Here is a 22,568-nt window from a genome sequence, read left to right on the forward strand (position 1 = left end):
TGGATGATGTGCTACCTTATGTGTTAAAAGGGGGGAAATAAAAATTATATTTGTATGTGCTGAGGACACAATCTGGAGGGATGCGGAAGACAGTAGTAAAAGTGATTACCTGTGGGTATGGGCTAATGGGACTGATGGCAGGGACAAATGTATATTGAGGCTTTTCAATATGTATCTTTTTATATTTGATTTTTGACTTATGTAAATGAATTACCTACTCAACATGTTGACTTTAAAAAAAATTTTTAAGAAATGCAACAAAACAGAAGAAATATCAAGATGTTCTCTTATGCTTTTGATATTCTTCATAGACTTCCCCCCCTGCATACAGTGTCCCCCCTGCATAGACTTTCCCCCCTGCATACAGAGTGACTACCCCCCTACAATTTTAGCCATTGTAGGCTTAACCTGCATAGTCTCCCCATTTCGGTTGCCAACTTTCCCCTCAGACATCATTGGACTTCATGTTTTGGGACTTCTTTTCTCCCTGCACATACCTGCATCTGGGCCTTAGCCTACTCTTCTATTTCTCCACATCGCTCAGGTGTGTCTACCTTCTGACCACTGCCCCCTACCCCGCCTCCCGACCATGAAGTGACCTTCAGAGTGACTCTATCCCAGGAACAACAAAGGAGAGGAATGAGTCCTCAATACTCATGCCTTGAGCCAGGATGACCCCAAATAGCATGGCCAAGGGGAGCTGAAGAAGAGTAGGACACAGATCTGAGGAGCCCATTCTCATGGAAGTAGTCTTTTGTGAAGATTACTTCCATGGGAGGTACTTGCTCCCTCACCTTTCCAGAGCCACTGGGCCTGGAGGAGGGAGCTATTAAATTTATCCAGCTAGATCACATGGATCCTCAGACCCTACCCCTATCCAGCCACCAAAATAGATTCCAGATAGATTAAAAGAATTAAAGTGATAAAGAATCAAACCATGGGAAATAAGGTAATGCTGAGGATTTTTTTTTATCAGTCCTCTGGATACAGAAGTGAAGTGAACACTGGTAGAAGAAATCACAAGGGAAAAGCTTAAGAGATCTGTCTACCTAAAGATGGAAATCTCGAGGACTCAGAAAGATTGCAGACAAATTAAAAGAGACCCTCAAGAGATCCCAACCTGGGTTGCTGTTGAGCTAGCCATGGCCCTGTAGGTGCTCAGCACTGGGCTCTGTCCTCACAAGTGGAGAGACTGGGTTGTCCCCAGGGATCTCCCCCAGGTCCTTGACTTTTTTGAGGGGTGTGGCTCCTCACCAAGTTCCTCACACCCCTTTACACTGTCCTTTATCAGATAGAGGTTTTGCAAACATTTCCCTGCAGTCTCTGATTTGTCTTTACAGTGTTTTTCAAAAAAGTTTTTGTTTTTTAGAAACCCGATTTATCAGTTTTTCTTTTATGGTTCATGCTTTTTGTGTCCTCAGAAATCTTGATCTAACCCAAGGTTGCAAAGATTTTTGCCTCTGTTTTCTTCTAAAGCTGTTATAATTTTAGATTTTACATTTTAGCCTTTGATCCATTTTGAGTTTATATGTGTGACAAGGATATGGATTGAGGTTTTTTTTTTTGCATACGGTTATCCAGTTGGTCCAGTACCGGTTGTTAAAGAGACTACTCTTTCTCCATTAAATTACCTTGGTACCTTTGTCAAAAATCACTTGTCTGTTTATGTGTGGGTCTATTCCTTATGCCTTTTGTTTGACAGGCTCTGCCAGACCACGAGGATGAGATTCCGGAGACAGTGCGGACCGTACAGCTCATTAAAGATCTGGCTAGGGAGATCCGCCTGGTGGAAGTAAGAAGCAGGGGCACAGGGGAGGCATTTGGGAAGGGCTCAAGGCTCAAGTGGTAGGTCAGGCTTCTTCAGTTGACTTGAGAGCTCAGGGTAGGGTTGGCAAAACCCCACCAAGGACTCTATTTACTCATTTATTTATTCATTAATTTAAATAATTATCATGGGCCTCCAGGGTGCCTCACATTAGGCTAGGTGCTTACAATACATAAATAATTCATTGTCTGCCTACAAAGAACTCAGAATCTTGTAGAGGACCCTGGGCAAAGTCCACTGCCTAAGCCTCAGTTTCCTTGTTTCTAAAGTGGGGATAATTACACCTACTCAGGGGTTGTTAAAATAAGGTGACACAGGCTGAGCACTTGAGTATAGTACTTGGCAATATAGTAAGTGTTCAATAAATTCTGATGGTGGGTCGTGATAGTGGTGGGTGGTGGAAGTCATAGTAGGAGTTGTTGGTATTAATATTTTGACTCAGTCTCTGCCTTCTACAAAATGACAATTCTCCCAGATTAAACATGATTACAAAGGCATTTTTCAACAGGTGGCTTATACCATGAGGCAGTAAGGTATAGATAGTAAGAGACTCAGAGACGGATTCTGGTTCCTGCTCCTTCACATGCAAGCCTTTCAGAGCCTTAGTATCCTTATCTATAAAGGGAGAATGTAAAACTACCTTTTCCGAGTTTTGTTAAGATCAAGAGCTAATGTATGTAGAGCCCCTGCACAGTGCCTGGCAGAGTAAGTACTCAATAAATGTGAGCCATTGTTATTAATAGACTTTGTAGCAAAGAGAGAACTTGGTGTGGGCTGGTGAAGTAGCAGAGGCACCAGAGGACAATTGGACTTAAGGAAGTTTAAACTCTCCTTTAACTTAGAAGCTGTCAATTTTCATTTAGCACTCAGGATATAGGCACTAAATCTATGCTGAAGGGTAGTCAGAGTGAGCCACTGGGAAGTTGGGCTTCTAGCCTCACTGGGTGCAGCATGTTTTACTGCCTACACCATAGCTTACATTGTCCACCTCCTACCTCCTTTTCCTCCATTCCCATCTGTCAGAATCCTTCAGATTTTAGTTACAGGACCTACCTTTTCTCCAGCTCTTTCCACTTACATCAATTTTGTATATACAAAACTTTAGGCTCATTAAAAAAAGGATGTAGAGATGGATCATGTCTGGTCCATTGGCTTTCAAATGTTTTAAAGTGATGGAACCATTTTTTTCCCTCCATCAAATGAAATCTTACATGGAAGGTCAATAGACAACCAATCAAAGCACAGCTGATGTGAATAAGGTGAAGGCAAGAGGCTTAGATCTCCACATGTTCCTCTTGTTTGCCTTCCACCCACCTCCAGTCTTCAGGGATCCTCCCAAGAAATTCAAAGGAGCCATGGGGCATCTTTGAAAACCACCTTTCTAGTCTGCTCCTTTAATTTTACAGCTGAGCAAACAGAGCCTTAGTAGTCAGATCACTTACCTGAGGTCACAGAGCTAGCTAGTGGCAGAATTGGAACTAGACCCTGTCTCGAATCCTGCAGTCCTTAGGGTTGGAACCACACAGTTTAGGACTCAAGTATTTTCTGTTTCACGCCAGCTGCATTTGGAGTCTACTCCAATTTTGACAGTAGTGCTGGGCTTTTCCTCTGCTCGTCTTCTCCTTACTTGTTGATGACTGAGTAAAGAAATGCCACCCAGTAAATTCTTGATGATGAACTCACTATGAAAAAACTAGGGTGTGCATCTAGAGGTGGAGCATCTGTAAGCTGCTTCCATGGCATTACTGCCAGTGCCATGAATAGACCACTGCTCTTAGCATAGAGAGAACCCTTGAGTAAGCTCTAACCCCCTCGTGTACTAATACTCTTGTAGGATATCTTCCAACAGAACGTTGGGAAGGCGAGCAATATCTTTGGGCTGCAGAGGATCTTCCCAGCTGGCTCCATTCCCTTAACCAGGCCAGTCCATTCCACTTCAGTATCCATGTCCAGGCTGTCACTGCCCTCCAAAAGTGGTTCAAAGAAGAAAGGCCTGAAGCCCAAGGAACTCTTCAAGAAGGCAGAGCGAAAGGGCAAGGAATGCTCAGCCTTGGGGCCTGCTGGCCAATTGAGCTATAATCTCATGGATACATACAATCATCAGGCACTGAAGACAGGCTCTTCCCAGAAAGCAAAGGTGGGTGCTGGCCCATGGGTTCAGCCCATCCCCTTTGGGTCCCTTGGAAGAGCAGGGTATCAAAAGGATTGTCTTGTACTCCCACCTCCCGTAGGGCCCCTGGTGTTAGGCTACCAGTCCCACTCATTTAACAGGCATTTATTGAGACCTTGTCTGTGCTGGGCACTGTGATAGGTGCTGTGAATGTAACCCTCAAGAGACTGACAGTCTAGTGAGAAAGACAGGCATGAAAACAAATGAGTGCAATGAGGTATTATAAATACCATATATGGGACCCTCAGACACAGAGGGGGGGATGAGTTTATCTGAGCAGGAGTGATGGTCAGGAGCTTTTCTCAGAAAACATGACTATCTGAGCTAAATCTGGAAATGCTGGATGGGAGTAACATTTAAGAATATGGTACGTGAGTGTCAGGTTGGAGTCTTGAACAGGTCCTTAAGAAAAGCCCTTCTCCAGAACTCCACCTTGCTTCAAGATTGTGATGCTCTGCATGGGCATGTGAAGATGCTCTCCCCTCTTTTTGGGGAACACGTTTTACAAGATTGATAGGTTCCCCCCGAGGTAGCCACACATTCTCAGCCTCTTCTTCTTGTGATGATTTGGGGTGGGGGTGGGGGACAGTGTAGCAGGAGGCCTTGGTTCAGGTGGTTTTTAACAGTGAACTCAACCAGTGAAACCTAAAGGAACTGGTCATCCTGATTCACATGAGAGTCCCAGACAGGTGACAACTGAGCCTCCTCCTTCTGCAGTTCAACATCACTGGTACCTGCCTGAATGACTCAGATGATGACTCACCAGACTTGGACCTTGATGGGAATGAGGGTCCGCTGGCCCTGTTGGTGTCTAATGGCAGGTAAGATGGGAAGAAGGAACACAGAGATACTGGGACTCAGTGGCAACATGTCACTGAGATAGAGCATGGAATTGGGACCTGGGGCTGGGACATGGGTGGGGGAGGGACTGCACTTGGGGAAATACCCATATATTATCAGATATCGCTTAGTTCAGAGAACCATGGTGTGTTGGGGGAGAGGCCTGGAATCTAATTGGCAGTCTGAGAAAAGTCTTGTATAAGTTGTAGAAATTTCAGCAAGTCAGTGGGTCAGAACCACTGGCAGAAATAAAAGGGAATATAGCATACTGATTAAGAGCATTAGTTTTTTAATATATCTTCTGCTGTGAGGGTTTTAGGAATTTTGCAGAAATATTTGCACAGGTGTGTTAAGAGAAATGTTCAGTGTTCATAGCATCATTGTAATAGAAAGTAATTATAATTGTGTTAATCAATAAGGGTTGGTTAAATGAATTATGGTACCTCTATAGGATAGAATACCATGTAGCTGTTAAAGGGAATAAATTTAATATCTGTTGACATGAAAAGGTGTCCAAGATGTATTCTTAAGTGAAAAAAATCAGGTTACAAAATAATATATAGTAATAGTTCCATTTTAATTTTTTAAAAAGGTGTGTGTGCACATGTGTTTGTGTGTGTGTGTGTGTGTGCTTGTGTAGAAAAGTGGCATACAGACTTCCTTATTTTTAATTTAATTTTTATGAGGAGGTTTAAAATTTAATATATGCTGTTTAAAATTGCAGAAGTATGTAACAATACATAGTGAAAAATTTTATCCCCGTCCCTATTCCCCAGTTCCCCTCCCCATGGACGACCAGTGTCAATAATTTTCTTCTAGAGATAATCATATGTAATCATGCAAATAAATATATTCATTATATATTTTACACTTGTCACACCAAACTTGTAACAATAGTTATCTCTGGAAAGTAGGATAGTAGGGGAGCCAGGAGAGGAAATTTTCACTTCAGTAGCATTTGAGTTTTGTACAACAAGCATGTATTACTTTTCTTTTTTATTTTATTTTAATTTTTTTAAATAAATTTATTTTTTATTGGTGTTCAATTTGTCAATATACAGAATAATACCCAGTGCTCATCCTGTCAAGTGCCCACCTCAGTGCCTGCCACCCAGTCACCCCCACCCCCCGCCCACCTCCCCTTCCACCACCCCTAGTTCGTTTCCCAGAGTTAGGAGTCTTTCATGGTCTGTCTCCCTTTCTGATATTTCCCACTTAGTTTTCTCCTTTCCCCTTTATTCCCTTTCACTATTTTTATATTCCCCAAATGAATGAGACCATATAATGTTTGTCCTTCTCTGATTGACTTATTTCACTCAGCATAATACCCTCCAATTCCATCCACGTCTAAGCAAATGGTGGGTATTTGTCGTTTCTAATGGCTGAATAATATTCCATTGTATACATAAACCACATCTTTATCCATTCATCTTTCGATGGACACCGAGGCTCCTTCCACAGTTTGGCTATTGTGGACATTGCTGCTAGAAACATCGGGGTGCAGGTGTCCCGGCGTTTCATGGCATCTGTATCTTTGGGGTAATGTGAACTGTGTGGAGGTTCCTCAAAGAGTTAAAAATAGATCTGCCCTACGACCCAGCAATTGCATGTATTACTTTTCTTAAAATAATTTTTAACAGAACATTTTCTAAAAGAATAAAACAAAAGCATTCACAACAAAAAACACAGGCTTGGGAATCAGTCCTGAGTTTGAATCCCAGCCCTGATGCGAATTCACTGTGTGTGATCAATCTTGGCAAGTTAATTAACCCTGCACCTCAGTGTCCTCATTATATCTCTTCTATAGATAAAGCTTACCCTAGGGTTGTTGGAGGACTAAATAAGGTAATGTATGTGAAGTCCTTATCACAAGGCCTAGCACATAGTAAATGCTTAATCAGTGGTAGCTCTTATAAATAAAATGATGAAGATGAAAAGTGATGGTGATGATGGTATGGGTATAACCAGAAGCTAAGCAGATCATCAGAAATCCTGAAACATGTAGGGAGGCAGAGGTAGGCAGTAAGAGTGATCATCTGGACCCCCAGAATACCAGACAGGAACAGTCAAGAACCAAGTAAAGTATGAACAGTATAGGAAGGAACACAAATGCCAAGGATACCTTCGTCGCATTTTTTTGTGGGGAAAAAGGATCCCAAGGGCAGGTAGAGTAGGTCCACCTGGCTGGAAAATAAGGGAAAAGGGAGTGTGAGATAGGGCAGATTCTGAAAGCAGCAGAGCTATTCTTGGGATTTGAGAACCAAGTTGCTAACAATAACAGACTGTTGAACGTTGCCTTGGTCCATGATAGGTCTCCTGAGGAGGAGAAAATTGAGAGTCCCTTTTTTAAAATTTAAATTCAATTTGCCATCATATAGTATAATACCTAGTGCTCATTCCATCAAGTGCCCTCCTTAGTGTCCTAGGGGTTCAGCCTGTAATGGCTGTTGAGGACACAATGAAACATTTTCCCCTTCCCCACTAGCCTTCTTTATGCTGCTTCTGTTACCTCCTGCAGCTGCCAGAGACTGCTGTTAAGTGAACCTAGAGAGACAAGATAGAGAAATATTTACAGACCATATGATATTATGTCTGGGCTTTTCTCCAAAATAATCCAGTGTCTTGCAGAGGACTGAGGTACAAATTAAACAAGATTTGCTGTGTTGATAATTAATGAAACTTAACTGAGTGAAAGGTACATAAGAGTTACATTTTTATATTGTTTATGTTTGACATTTTTCATATTTAAAAGACCAGGGTATAAATAGCTACCACTTATTGAGCTCCTGGCTCTGCATCAGACTTTATCTAAGCTGTTTAGTACATTATTTTATTTAATCCTCACAACAACCCTGAAAGTTAAATGTTGCTATCCCCATTTTATTAATGTGGAAACTGAGGCCCAGAGAACTTAATGATATGGTTAGCTAGCATTGGGCGCCTGCCATGTCTTGGTCTCTGTATTAGCTCATTTGATCCTCCTAAATTAAAACCCTGTGAGGTAGAAAATAGGTCAATTTAATGTCAGCCAATTTACTGAAAGCCAGTTCACCAAATAACTGCTGAATGTATGTATCAAGTATACTGATTTACCAAAACTTGTGTTTTTTTTACCTTTAAGATTTATTTCAGCAGTTTGTACTGGTTAATGTTGTTTACCATATCTGACAGGATTATTTAAGCCATGTTTTTAGTTCCATTTCTTTTATATATATTTTAACAGCTTTTTTTAGGTATACCCTACATACCTTACAATTAACCTGCTTTAAGTATACAATTAAATAACTTGTAGTAAATTTGAAGAACATGCAACTATCACTGCAATCCAATTGTAGAACACTTCTATCACCCCAAAAAGATCCCTCTTATTCACTTATAATTAGTCTTTTGGTTCTCTTTCCCAGGCCCAAGGAACCACTAATTTACTTTCTGTCTCTATATTTGCCTTTTCTAGACATATATAAATGGAATAATATAATATGTGGTCTTCTATGTCTGGCTTTTCACTTAGCACAATGTTTTTAACGTTCATGCATGATATAGTGTTTATCATTAATTGGTTCCTTTTTATTTCTGAATAGTATGGATATACCACATTTTTGTTTATCCATTTACTGGTTGATGGTTATTTGGATTGATTCCACTTTTTGGCTATTATTGATAATGGTGCTATGAGCATTTGCATATAAGTTTTTGTATGGACGTATGTTTCTGTTTCTCAGGAGTAAAATTTGGGGTCATATGGTAACTTATTGTTTAATTCTTTAAGAAACTGCCAAAATTTATTCTGAAGTGTCTGTACCACTTTATATTCCCACCAGCAGTATATTGGCTAACAGTTGTTATTATCTTTTTTATTATAGCCATTCTAATGGATATTAAGTGGTATCTCATTGTGGTTTAGATTTGCATTTCCCTAATAACTAATGCTTTGAGCATCTTTTTGTGTGATTATTGGCCATTTGTATATTATCTTTAGAGAAATGTCTATTCAAATCTTTTGGTCAGTTTTTTAAAAATTTTTATTTATTTATTTTAAAGATTTTATTTATTCATGAGAAACACAGAGAGAGAGGCAGAGACACAGGCAGAGGTAGACGCAGGCTCCATGCAGGGAGCCTGACATGGGACTTGATGCTGGCTCTCCAGGATCACAGCCCAGGCTGAAGGCGGTGCTAAACTGCTGAGCCACCAGGGCTGCCCCAATTTTGCTCAGTTTTAAATTGGCTTGTTTGTCTTATTATTGAGTTCTAACAGTTACTTAAATATTCTGGATACAAATCCTTTCCCAAATAAATGATTTGCAGAGATTTTTCTCCCAGTCGTTGGCTTGTCTTTTCATTTTCTTTCTTTCTTTTTTTTTCTTTTAATTTTCTTAATGGTATCTCTTTGAAGCAGAAATGTTTTGAATTTTACCTAATCCCAGGTCATCGAATATAGTTTCCTATATTTTTTCCTAGAAGTATTTTTAGTTTTAGCTTTTCCATGTAGATCTAGGATCCATTTTGAGTTAATTTTTGTGTATGATGTAAGAATACACATTCATTTCTTTACATGTGTTATCCAGTTTTCTCAGCACCATTTGTTAAAAAGACCATCCTTTCCCCCACTGTATTACCTTAGCACCTTTGGCAGAAATCAATTTACCATAAATTGAAATGTTGGTTCTAGACTCAACTGGTTCCATTGATGTATATGCCTATCCTGTTCTTTTTCATTGAAGTTCAATTTGCCAACATACAGTATAACACCCAGTGCTCATCCCATCAAGTGCCCTCCTCAGTGCCCATAACCCAGTTACCTCATACCCCCACCCACCTCCCCTTCCACTACCCTTTGTTCATTTCCCAGAGTTAGGAGTCTCAATTTTTGTCACCTTTTCTAATTTTTCCCACTTATTTTCCCTCCTTTCTCTTATAATCCCTTTCACTATGTCTTATATTCCCTGTATGAGTAAAATCATATGATGATTGTCCTCCGATTGGCTTACTTCACTCAGCATATCCTCCAGTTCCATACACGTCGAAGCAAATGGTAGGTATTTGTCCTTTCTGATGGCTGAGTAATATTCCATGGTATATATATACCACATCTTCTTTATCCATTTATCTGTCGAAGGATATCGAGGCTCCTTCCACAGTTTGACTATTGTGGACATTGCTGCTATAAGCATTGGGGTGCAGGTGTTCCAGCGTTTCACTGCATCTGTGCCTTTGGGGTAAATACTGAGTAGTGCAGTTGCTGGGTCATAGGGTAGCTCTATTTCTAACTCTTTGAGGAACCTCCACAATGTTTTCCAGAGTGGCTGTACCAGTTCACATTCTCACCAACAGTGCATGGTGCTGGGAAAGTTGGACAGCCACGTGCAGAAGAATGAGACTAGACCATTCTCTTACACCATACACAAAGATAAACTCAAAATGGATGAAAGATCTAAATGTGAGACAAGATTCCATCAAAATCCTAGAGAGAACACAGGCAACACCCTTTTTGAACTCGGCCACAGCAACTTCTTGCAAGATACATCTATGAAGGCAAAGTAAACAAAAGCCAAAATGAACTGTTGGGACTTAATTAAGATAAAAAGCTTCTGCACAGCAAAAAAAAAAAAAACAAAAAACAGTCAACAAAACTAAAAGACAACCTACAAAATGAGAGAAGATATTTGCAAATGACCTATCAGATAAAGGGCCAATATCCAAGATCTATAGAGAACTTATTAAACTCAACAGCAAAGAAACGAACAATCCAATCATGAAATGGGCAAAAGACATGAACAGAAATTTCACCAAAGAAGACATACACATGGCCAAGAAGCACATGAGAAAGTGCACCGTATCACTTGCCATCAGGGAAATACAAATCAAAACTACAATGAGATACCACCTCACACCAGTGAGAATAGCGAAAATTAACAAGACAAACAACAAATGTTGGAGAGGATGTGGAGAAGGGGGAACCCTCTTGCACTGTACATGTCTATCCTTTTGCTAATATTATACTACCTTAACTACTGTTGCTTTTTAGTGAATTTTGAAGTTGAGTAGAGAATACTCTAATTTTGTCCTTTTTCAAAATTCTTTTGGCCATAGTAAGTCCTTTGTATGCTTGTATGCATTTGAGTATAAGCTTATTAATTTCTATAAAAGAAATTAGCTGGATTTTGATAGGGATTGTATTGAGTCTATAGACCAATTTGGGGAGAATTGCTATCTTAACAATATTGAATGTGACCATGTGTTCTTCTCTTTTTAGTACCAAGAGGGTAAAGAGCCTATCCAAGTCTCGGCGAGCCAAGCTCACAAAGAAGGCGGACAAGGCTAGGCTGATGGCAGAACAAGTGATGGAAGATGATTTTGACTTGGATTCAGATGATGAACTGCAGATTGATGAGAGATTGGGAAAGGAGAAGGCGACCCTGATAATAAGACCAAGTGTGTACCTATTCTTTCTTGTTCCTTTTCTGCCTGTTTCATGTTTGTTTTGGGTCCTCTTGATAGGCCAAAGGTCTTAGGCCTGAGCTTGTTGATATTCTGAATTTACCAGCTCTTTAGGTTTCTATGTATTCTTTGCTCTAGAGATTTATTTATAAACCAGTTCCTAATCTCCCTAAATTAGTTGTCTTTGGTCATTACTTTTAGGAAAATTATATTCTTTCCCCCCCTGGGTATTGGGCCCAGATGTTAATCTTAGCTTCACAATATGTGCATTTCACTATTTTTCTAGAATTTCCCCGAAAGTTACCCCGTGCAAAGCCTTGCTCTGACCCCAACCGAGTTCGTGAACCAGGAGAAGTTGAGTTTGACATTGAGGTAGGAGCCTATCCTGTGTCTGGTCTTCTGCCATTCTGGTTACAGAAACAGAAGACAAATTGTCATTCTCGTGGGGGGCGGGGGGGACAGGGAAGATACCCTATGCATTCAGTTTCCAAAATATTTATTAAATGAAAGATTGTGTGCTAAAGTGCAGTGTAGCTAAGCATATGACTGGAAGATTATAATTTAGTAGAAATATTTTTAAATATTTCAAGGTAGAATAAAAGGCATTGTGATTAAATACTAAATATATTAAAATATATATTAAAATGTAAGTATATTAAGATATAAATTTAAAATGATTAAAATATTAAAACATATTCAGGGTTGAATAAAAGGCATTGTGATGTAGCAGAAAGGAGTCTCTGATTTGGATACCTTGATTATGACCTTATACAACTTATTTACTTTACTGATGAACCTTAGTTTCCTTACCTGTAAAACAGGAGTTAAAATACCTACCTCATACACATAATAGACAGTTAAAATGCCTATCTCGTACATACAATAATAGCTACCTCACAAAGATGCTGTGGAGATTAAAATGAAAGAGTGAATATTCTGCTTATAAAATGCCTATCTCATACATACAATAATACCTACCTCACAAAGATGCTGCGGAGATTAAAATGAAAGAGTGAATATTCTGCTTAGTGCTTGGTCTATACTTGGTGCTCAGAGGAGATTAGTATCTGGAATAAGAATGTCAACATTGTATCCCAGGGCCTGACCAGGGCAGCTCTCAGCAGCCAAGGTGATATCTCTTTCCCAAACAGGAGGACTATACAACGGATGAGGACATGGTAGAAGGGGTCGAAGGCAAGCTTGGGAATGGGAGTGGCGCTGGTGGAATTCTTGATCTACTCAAGGCCAGCAGGCAGGTGGGGGGACCTGACTATGCTGCCCTCACGTGAGTACTGGCTTCAGTCTCCCCTTCCGGGCCATCAGACAACACCCCTTTCCACTCTCCCCCCAGAAGGCTAGATCAGCCAATCAGCAGATATTTCTTGAGACATTTAAGGGCACAAAGAACCAGCGAGGTCATCAGGGCTGAAAGAATAAAGCAGACATGAAATCCATCCTGAGGAACTTAAGATCTGATAGACAGTAGATGTAAAAACTTCAAGGGGGATTAGTTTCGGGTTCTTTGGGAGTTGGAAGAGGGCCTAGAAGAGGCATGGAAGGAAAACTGGGCCTTGTTTTGAAAAAATGAAAGAATTCAGCATGAGTAAACAGAGGGAAGTGCACTCCTCTTTTTGCCACCTTCCTTGCTGTCTTTGGAAAGACTTGAGGGCAAGAAGGACTGGCCTTGACATGCAAACAGTCTTTGACATACTGTCTTGATCTGTTGGTTTAATTTCTCATTTATCATTTGGAATGGTTCTCTTCTCCTTCCTTCCACCCTAACACCCAGAGCTGTTGTCCCTCCTCCTTAACTATTATGATGACTGGTTTCCTCTGACAACTAGAGAAACTCCCTTAGCATTTCTTCTCTGTCCCTTGCAGCGAGGCCCCTGCCTCTCCCAGCACTCAGGAGGCCATCCAGGGCATGCTGTGCATGGCCAACCTGCAGTCTTCATCATCCTCACCAGCTACCTCCAGCCTGCAGGCCTGGTGGACAGGGGGCCAGGACCGAAGCAGTGGGAGCTCCAGCAGTGGGCTGGGCACAGTGTCTAGCAGCCCTGCTTCCCAGCGCACCCCAGGGAAGCGGCCCATCAAGCGGCCAGCATACTGGAGAACCGAGAGCGAAGAGGAGGAAGAGAATGCCAGTCTGGATGAACAGGACAGCTTGGGAGCATGCTTCAAGGATGCAGAGTATAGTAAGGGCAGCTGAGAACTTGGGTCCAGCCAGAAGTGCTCCCCCTGGCCCCAGTCTCAAACCCAGTTCTGATCCAGGACAGCCTGTGACAGTAATGAGCAAGAGACCTTGCCTGAAGTTTGACGCTTGCTTTCTCTGAGTCATGTTTTCTTAATCCATAAAATGGAAATATCTACAGGTTGATGCAAGAATTAGAGATGATGCTTGTACAGAGCATCATTGTACATTGTCTTGTTCATGGAAGACCCTCAGAAAATAATTAGCTATCATCCATTTTTTAAAGATTTCTTTATTTATTAGAGAATGTGGGGGGAGGGGCAGATGGAGAGGGAGAGAGAGAATCTCAAGCAGAATTCATGCTGAGTTTGGAGCCCAACACAGGGCTCGATCTCACGACCCTGAGGTCATGACCTGAGCTAAAATCAAGAGTTAAGCACTTAACTGACTGAACCACCCAGGTGGCCCAGCTATCATCCATTTTTAAAATTGTCTAACCTTCTTTGCTGGAAACTCTTTTTTCAAACCCTCTTGCCTATTTTATTTTCATCACTTCTACTTACTTCTCTATTGTTTGGTTCATCTTGCAAAGGTATATAATGACCTTTCAGTGTCGTTTTACATTTAAGAGACAACCTTTTTCAAGCTAAGATTTATTAAGTACTACATTATATAATGCACATTTTTGTATACTGCAGCTGACTTTAATATGGGTTTTAATATTATTTTTTAAATTAATTCTCATTGACTAAAATTTGAGCAAGATAGAGAAAGCAAAGTGCCCTTTGATGAATTCTTTTCTCTGACGAAGGTTACCCGAGGGTAACCTATGTTATCAGTTGATATATACCTTTCATTTTCTTGTACTTACAACCACACACAGACACAAATAGATACAGTTTTTGTAGTAAACATGGTTCTGCAACTTGCTTGCACATCTTCAACATCAGTGTATAGAGATCTGTCTACTTCATCCATACATGGAGATCTACCTGTTGTATGGTAGTCTACGTAGCATAGATGGGCCATTCTATGTTTAACCATTCGCTACTGATTGACATTTAGGTTGTTTCTAATTTGGGGGTTTGACTAACAATGCTGCAATGAAAATTCTGGTAAATAACTCTTTGCACCCATGTGCCAGCTAACATTTCTGTAGGGTAACTAGACCTGCTAAGTTGAAGAGTATATACAAAATAAATGTTAATAGTGCCAGATTCCCCTCTGAAAGGGCCAATATATGAGCAGTGTATGAGCCTTACTACTAGTAGTCAATATTATCAGTCTTCTTAATTTTTGGAAATCTGATAGCAAAAAATGGTGTTTCAGTTTGTTTTATACATTTATTGGCTCTTCTTTATTTTTTTTTAAAGATTTATTTATTTGAGGGAGAGAAAGAACATGCACAGGGGTGAGGGAGGGGCAGAGGGAGAGAGTCTCCAGCAGACTCTGCACTGATCATGGAGTCTGATTCAGGGCTCAGTCCCCAAACCCTGAGATCACAACCTGAGCCAAAATCAAGAGTCGGCCACTTAACCAACTGCATCACTCAGGTGCTCCTTCTTTATATCTTTTCTGTGAATTAATTCATTCAATCTTTCACCCATTTTTCTATTAGGATGGTGGTTTTTTTATTGATCTGTTGTTCTCTATTCTAGATTTCTTAGTGCTTTTAAATATATTGTTGCAAAATGTTTTAATCTGTTGCTTGTATTTTAATTTTATTTATGGTATCTTTTAGCATGTAGATTTCAGTTTTTGCCTCATTATAAATTTTTTTGTAATTTGTGTTGTGTAAGAAGACTTTCATATATTTTTACTGAAAACATGCATAGAAGGTAAAATATTATCTTTCTCTGGAATTAAGTTTTATGAATCTAACTTAATTATTTCCATATGGTAAGTCGTTTGCCCCAACACCATTCATTCACTAGTTCATTATCCCCCTGGTTTGAAGTTCCTCTTTTGTCATAAACTAAATTCCCATGTGTATGTGGATTTGTCTTTCTACTCTATTCCCAGCTCTGTCCCTTAATATATATATATGTATAACCCTGGGCAAGCTCTCTGTGTTTCTCTGTTATAATAGTACCTACCTCACAGCTTGTTGTGAGGATTAATGAATTAATACACATAAAGCACTTAGAACATTGCCCAGCACATTTTAAGTACTGTGTGTTAGATATTATTAATATTTTTCTGTTCTATAAAATTTGTCCCTTTCTGTTCAGATACCTCATAGGTTAGTTACTATAGGCCTTGTGTCTGGTAGGGCAAATCCCCTCTGCAGAACTTGCATTAGACCTAAGGAGAGCACAGATGTTCAGCAAACCCCATCATCTCTGAATGGAGCTGTGATTAGTCTTAGGGACATACAAAGATCCCCTGACCACTCACCCTACCTTCAGCAGACAGTTGCATCAACCTACAGCTAAAACATCTGCCCTGGTCTGACTACTCCCCTCTGGCTTTCTGCTTTGCCCAGCAACATGAGAAAGGTAGTTTAATAAGGAGATGCCAACCTACTTGTTCTTATTTTTCCAGAATTTCTAGGCCATTATTGAATTTTTTCTATTCCAAATGGATTCTAGAATCAGCTCATCAAATTCTATGGAAAATCCTTTATGAGATTTGTTTATTAGGATTGCATGGCATTTATAGATAAATTTATGGAAACCATTATCTTTCATTGGAGGCCTTTCTGCTATAATGGCACCTATGTATTCTTAAAAAACTTCATATCCTAAAAACTTGTACACTAAAAATAATAGGGCTTACAAGAAAAAGAGGGTTAGGGGCACACTCCTCAAAGTTTCTGTGGCTTTGAAGCCAAAACACCCAAATAATCCTTTCCCAGTTAGCAATGCATTTGCACCTAGCATCGGAGTCCATGGGTTCTTTGTAACCTTATACCTTGGGCTGAGGCTTCCTCCTTCAAGATACAGACTCTTGAGGACATTTGCTTAAGGTAGAAATCAGGTCCATCAAATTAAAATCTGATCCAGGGCCTAATCTTTAGCAATTTTTTTGTCTTTTTATTTTTTTTTTATTTTTATTTTTTTTAAGTTTTTTTTAATTTTTATTTATTTATGGTAGTCACACAGAGAGAGAGAGAGAGAGAGAGGCAGAGACATAGGCAGAGGGAGAAACAGGCTCCATGCACCGGGAGCCCGACGTGGGATTGATCTGGGTCTCCAGGATCGCACCCTGGGCCAAAGGCAGACACTAAACCGCTGTGCCACCTAGGGATCCCTTTTTTGTCTTTTTAAACACAGGGCAAATGTCTCCAGTTTCCTGTTCCACTTTCTTAGCCATCCCCTTCTCCCACCAGAGCTTAATTTTATAGAAGACAAAGGCACCATTTGCTCTTCCTCTAGTGGGAGGCACGATTGCAGGATTTTTAGCTTTTGTCTGTAGATACTCATATATTGTTAAGGCTTTCTCAGTTGTGAGAAAATTCATTATTGATTGGTTAAAAAAAAACATGCCAGGGAAAACTGCTTTTGAACCAGTGCAACTTCTGGATGGCTTTGATGTCATTCCGCTAATTACCTTTAGGGCATGAGTGATCACAAAACAGACCATCTTCAACCATGGTCTGTCTCTCTATTCAGGTTTTCTTGTATATCTCCAGTTTATTTAAAACTAAGTGTTTTATAGTTTAGTTCATATTGAAAGTGGCATCTTTTTATCTATTACATTTTCCATTTGGCTGTTACTAGTATGCAGGAAAATAATTGATTTTTCCATTTTGATCCTGTATCAGACTGCCTTCCTATACTTATACTAGTTCTGTTAATTTTTCAGTTAATTGTCTTGGACTTTTGAGGTAGGTGATCTATGTCCCCTATTTTAGTATGCTAGGGCTCCCATAACAAAATACCACAGACTGGATGGCTTAAACACCAGAAGTTAATTTTCTCACAGTTCTGGAGGCTGGAAGTCCAAGATAAAAGTGCTAGCAGTGTTTGGTTCCCCTGAAGCCTCTCCTTGGCTTGCAGATGACCACCCTTTTGCTGCTGCTGCTTCTGATCTTCCTTTTGTGAACATGGGCCCCTGATGTCCCTGCGTATATTCCTAATTTCTTCTTAAAAGGACACAGTCAAGCTGGATTAAGGCCCTCCCTATTGGCCTCATTTTAACTTAATTATCTCTTTGAAAGCCTTATCTCCAATTATAGTCATATTCTGAAGTACTGGGGGTTAGGAATTCAACATATGAATTCATATGCAACATATGAATTTAGCTCATAATATCCCTTTTCTTTCACATATTCATATATCTAGATTTTTCTAGTTTTATTACAGTGTTGAGTAGTCAGTGATAGGGGGGCATCCTTGTCTTGTTGCTGACCTTAAAGGTAATGCTGCCAGTGTTTTTCCACTTACTACATAGGGCTCTGTAGGTCTCTGGTATAGGCTATGTTCATGAAGTTCAGAGGAGTATCTATCTCTAGTTTGAGAAGTTTTTGATTTTTTTTTAAAATCAGAAATAGAATTAGGCTTTAGCAAATGGTTTTTGGCATCTTTTGATTAGTTTTTATCTGTTAATTGGTTGATGGAGACTTACAGTAAGTAATAGAATTATTGCTTTTGAGGTGACATTTCCTTCTTGGGATTGGCTGTACTTGATTATGGTGTTTAACAATAGTTTGTTTAGTTCATTTGGTTACTAATCATCTTGTTTGTTTACTATTAATTTTCTGGTTTTATTTTACTCCTTTCTCTTAATGTTCTTTGTATGACATCTCAGATTGAAAGCTCTTTTATTTTCAGTGTGTTTTCCCTTTTGATAAAGGGTTTTTTTAATTGTATTTTTAAAATTAGCATGAAGTAAAATGAGCTCTGTTGGTATACATGTTTAGATTCTTGTAACCACCACCAAAATGAGCACACAGAACCTCCTCAAACTCCCTTATGTTGTCCCTTAGTAGTCATGCCCTTCCTCTACCCCTAACACCTGGCAGCCTCTGAGCTCCTCTCCATCCCTGTGGTTTTTGCCTTTGCCAGAATGTCAAGTAAATGGAGTTACACAGTATGTAATATTTTCAGATTAGCCTCTCTTACTCAGCATAATGCCCTTAAAATTCATCCATGTTGTTGTGTATCGATAGATTATTACTTTATATTGCTGTAGTCCATTGTATACCATAGCTGCTTTTTCTCATTCACTGAAGGACATTTGAGTTATTTACCAGTTTGAGTGATTATGAATTGAGCTGCTATGAACATGCACATACGTGCAGGCTTTTGTGTAAACATGAGTTTTCATTTCTTGTACTTTATGGGCAGTGTATAAGAAATGGCCAAGGTGTTTCCCAGAGTGGTTGTGCCATTTTACATTCCTACCATTAATGTGTGAGAGTTTTAGTTTCTCCACATACTTGTCAGCACTTGGTATTGTCATTGTATTTATTTTAACCATCCTAATAAGCATATAGTGCATAGCTCATTTAATGGCTTGTCTAATGGTTAATGATGTATCTTTTGGCCATTCATGCATACATCCTCTTTTTTGAGAAGTCTTTTAAATACTTTGACTTTTGCCTATTTTTTTATTGAGGTATAATTAACATGGAATATTATATTAGTTTCAGGCATACAATATAATGATTCAACAGTTCCCATACATTACTTAGCGCTCATCAAGATAAGTGTACTCTTAATCCCCTATATCTATTTCATCCATTCCCCCTAACCACCTCCCCTGGCAACCAGCAGTTTGCTCTCTGTATTTAAGACTCTGGTTTTTTGTTTGTTTGTTCCTGTGTTTTGTTTCTTAAATGAGTGAAATCATATGGTAATTGTCTTTATTGTACTTATTTCACTTAGCATTATTCTGTACAGGGCCCTCCACATTGTTGCAGATGGCAGGATCTCATTCTTTTCTATAACTAATAGTCCTCTGTGTGTGTGTGTGTGTGTGTGTGTGTCTTGCATCTTTATTCATTCAACTTATCTGTGGATGAGTTACTTTCATATCATGACTATTATAAATAATGCAATAATAAACAGCAGTGCATATATCATTTCAAATTAGTGTTTTCATTTTCTTTGGGTAAATACCCAGTAATGGAATTACTGGATCATGTGGTCATTCTTTTTAATTTTGAGGAACCTCCATACTGTTTTCCATAGTGGCCATACGATTTTGCATTCCCAATAGTACACAAGAGTTCCTTTTCTCTCCATCCTTGCCAACAATTGTTATTTCTTGTCTTCTTTTTTAGACATTCTGACAGATGTAAGGTGATACTTAATTGTAGTTTTGATTTGCATTTCCATGATGATTAGTGATGTTGAGCATCTTTTTAAGTGTCTGTTGGCCATCTCTAGGTCTTCTATGGAAAAACATTTATTTAATTCCTCTGCCCATTTTTTTAAAAGTTTGTTTATTTATTTATTCATTCATTCATTCATTCATTCATTCATTCATTCATTCATGAGAGACAGAGAGAGAGGCAGAGACACAGGCAGACGGAGAAGCAGGCTCCATGCCGGGAGTCCGACATGGGACTCGATCCTGGGACTCCAGGATCAGGCCCCCTGCCAAAGGCAGATGCTAAACCGCTGAGCCACCCAGGGATCCCCTCCTCTGCCCACTTTTAAATCAGATTACTTGGGGGGTTTTTTGATGTTGAATTGTATACGTTTTTAAAATATTTTTTTGGATATTAACGCTTTATTGAATATACCATTTGCAGATATCTTTTCCCATTCCATAGATTGCCATTTTGTTTTCTTGATGGTTTCCTTTGCTCAACAAAAGCTTTGTATTTTGGTGTAGTCCAAATAGTTTAATTTGGCTTTAGTTTCCCTTGCCTGAGAAGACTTATCTAGAAAAATGTCTCGATATCCAATGTCAAGATTACTGCTTGTGTTTACTTCTAGGAGTTTTATGTTTTCAGGTCTCACATTTAGGTCCTTAACCCATTTTGGGTAGATTTTTGTGTGTGGTCCAATGAAAGTGGTCTAGTTTCCTTCTTTGGATGTAGCTGTCCAGTTTTCTCATCACCATTTGCTGAAGAGACTGTCTTCCCCTTTGTATATTCTTGCCTCCTTTGTTGTGGGTTAATTGACTGACTATATAACTTTCTGGGTTGTCTTCTTTTTGATTGATCAATGTGTCTTGTTTTATGCCAGTACCATACCATACTGTTTTGATTACTGCAGCTTTGTGTAGCATATTTTGAAATTTGGGATTGTGATACTTTAGCTTTGCAGCTTTGCTCTTCTTTTTTAAGATTGCTTTGGCTATTCAGGGTCTTTTGTGGTTCCATACAGATTTTAGTATTATTCTAGTTTTGTGAGAAAATGTTGGTATTTTGAAAGAGATTGCATTAAATCTGTAGATTGCTTTGGGTAGTATGGACATTTTAATAATAATTGTTACCAATCTAATTCTTTTCCCAATCTATGAGCATGGAATGTGTTTCCATTTGTGTTATCTTCAGTTGCTTTCATCATTGTTTTATAGTTCGTCCCTCAAAATACAGATCTTTCACTTTATTAAGTTCATTCCTAAGTATTTTATTATTTTTGGTGCAATTGTAACTGGAATTGTTTTCTTAATTTCCCTTTCTGCTACTTCATTTTTAGTACATAGAAATGCAAGAGGTTTCTGTGTGTTTAATTTTGTTTCCTCCAACTTTAATGAATTCATATATCAGTTTTCATAGATTTTTGGTGGTGTCTTTAGGGTTTCCTATATATAGTATTATGTCATCTGCAAATAATGAAACTTGTCCTTTTTCCTTACCAATTTGGATACCCTTTATTTCTTTTTCTTGAGTCACTGCTATGGCTAGGACTCCATTACTATGTTGAATAAAAGTGGTGAAAGTGGACATCTTGTCTTGTTTCTAATCTTAGGGGAAAAGCTCTCAGTTTCTCCCTATAATGTATGATGGTTGCTGTGTTTTTTTCATAAATAGCCTTTACTGTGTTGAGGTATATGTTCCTTTTAAGCCTACTTTGTTGAGAATTTATATCATGAATGGATGTTGTACTTTGTCAAATGCTTTTTCTACATCTACTAAAAGGATCATATGGTTTTATCTTATTGATATGATGTATCATGGTGATTAATTTGTGAATATTGAACCACCCTTGCAACCTGGAAATAAATCCCACTTGAACATGGTAAACAATTTTTTTAATAGATTGTTGGATTCAGTTTGCTACTGTTTTGTTGAGGATTTTTGCATCTTTGTTCATCAGAGATATCGGCCTGTAGTTTTTTTGTTTTTGTTTTTGTTTTTGTTTTTTAGTGTGTTTATCTGGTTTTGGTATCAGGGTAGGTAATGGTGGCCTTGAAGAACGAATTTAGAATTTTTCCTTCCTCTTCAATTTTTTTTGAAATAATTCAAGAATAGATGGGTATTAATACTTCTTTAAATGTTGGTAGAATTCACTTTTGAAGCCATCTGGCCTTAGACTTGTTCATTGAGAGTTTTTTGATTATTGATTCAATTTCATTGCTGGTAATCAGTTCAGATTTTCTATTTCTTCCTGATTCAGTTATGGAAGATTATATGTTCCTAGGAATTTATCCATTTTTTTCTGGGCTGTTCAATTTGTTGGCATATAATTTTTGATAATATTCTCTTAATAATCCTTTATATTCCTGTGGTGTGTTTATTATTTCTCTTCCTTAATTCTGATTTTGCTTATTTGAGTTCTCTCTTTTTTCCTTGGTGAGTCTGGCTAAAGATTTTTCCATTTTGTTTATATTTTTAAGGAACCAACTCTTTGTTTCATTGATCTGCTCTATTGTTTCTTTCATCTCTATATTATCTATTTCTGTTCTACCCTTTATTATGCTCTTCCTTCTACTCAGCTTGGCTTTGTTTGTTCTTCTTTATATAGATCCCTTATGTATAAGGTTAGGATGCTTATTGAGATTTTTCTTGTTTGTTGTAATCTCTCTTAGAACAGCTTTGGTGCATCCCAGTGACTTTGGACCATTAAGTTTTCATCTTCATGTGTTTCCATGTATTTTTTAATTTCCTCTTTGATTTCTTAGTTGACCCATGCATTGTTTAGTAGCATGTTATTTAGCCTCCATTTATTTGTGTCCTTTTCAGAGTTATTCTTGTGGTTT

At 38.8% G+C, this 22,568-nt stretch overlaps 1 protein-coding gene across 7 annotated transcripts in view; it reads left to right on the plus strand.

The window, feature by feature from the left end:
- The window catches only part of PHF8 (PHD finger protein 8), a 106,587-nt gene that overhangs the window by 54,248 nt on the left and 29,771 nt on the right, over positions 1–22,568 (plus strand). For 4 of the 7 annotated variants that reach the window (XM_072816966.1, XM_072816967.1, XM_072816970.1 and 1 more), the window contains exons 12-18: positions 1,703–1,792; positions 3,660–3,962; positions 4,713–4,816; positions 11,091–11,269; positions 11,562–11,647; positions 12,427–12,560; positions 13,157–13,470. In XM_072816966.1, coding sequence (XP_072673067.1) covers positions 1,703–1,792; positions 3,660–3,962; positions 4,713–4,816; positions 11,091–11,269; positions 11,562–11,647; positions 12,427–12,560; positions 13,157–13,470 — 1,210 coding nt within the window. The remainder of the gene's footprint in view (positions 1–1,702; positions 1,793–3,659; positions 3,963–4,712; positions 4,817–11,090; positions 11,270–11,561; positions 11,648–12,426; positions 12,561–13,156; positions 13,471–22,568) is intronic. The other 3 variants (XM_072816971.1, XM_072816972.1, XM_072816968.1) reach the window with 2 other exon arrangements.

The sequence above is a fragment of the Canis lupus genome, chromosome X (genome assembly GCF_048164855.1).
Source record: "Canis lupus baileyi chromosome X, mCanLup2.hap1, whole genome shotgun sequence".
In the NCBI taxonomy this organism is placed as follows: domain Eukaryota; kingdom Metazoa; phylum Chordata; class Mammalia; order Carnivora; family Canidae; genus Canis; species Canis lupus.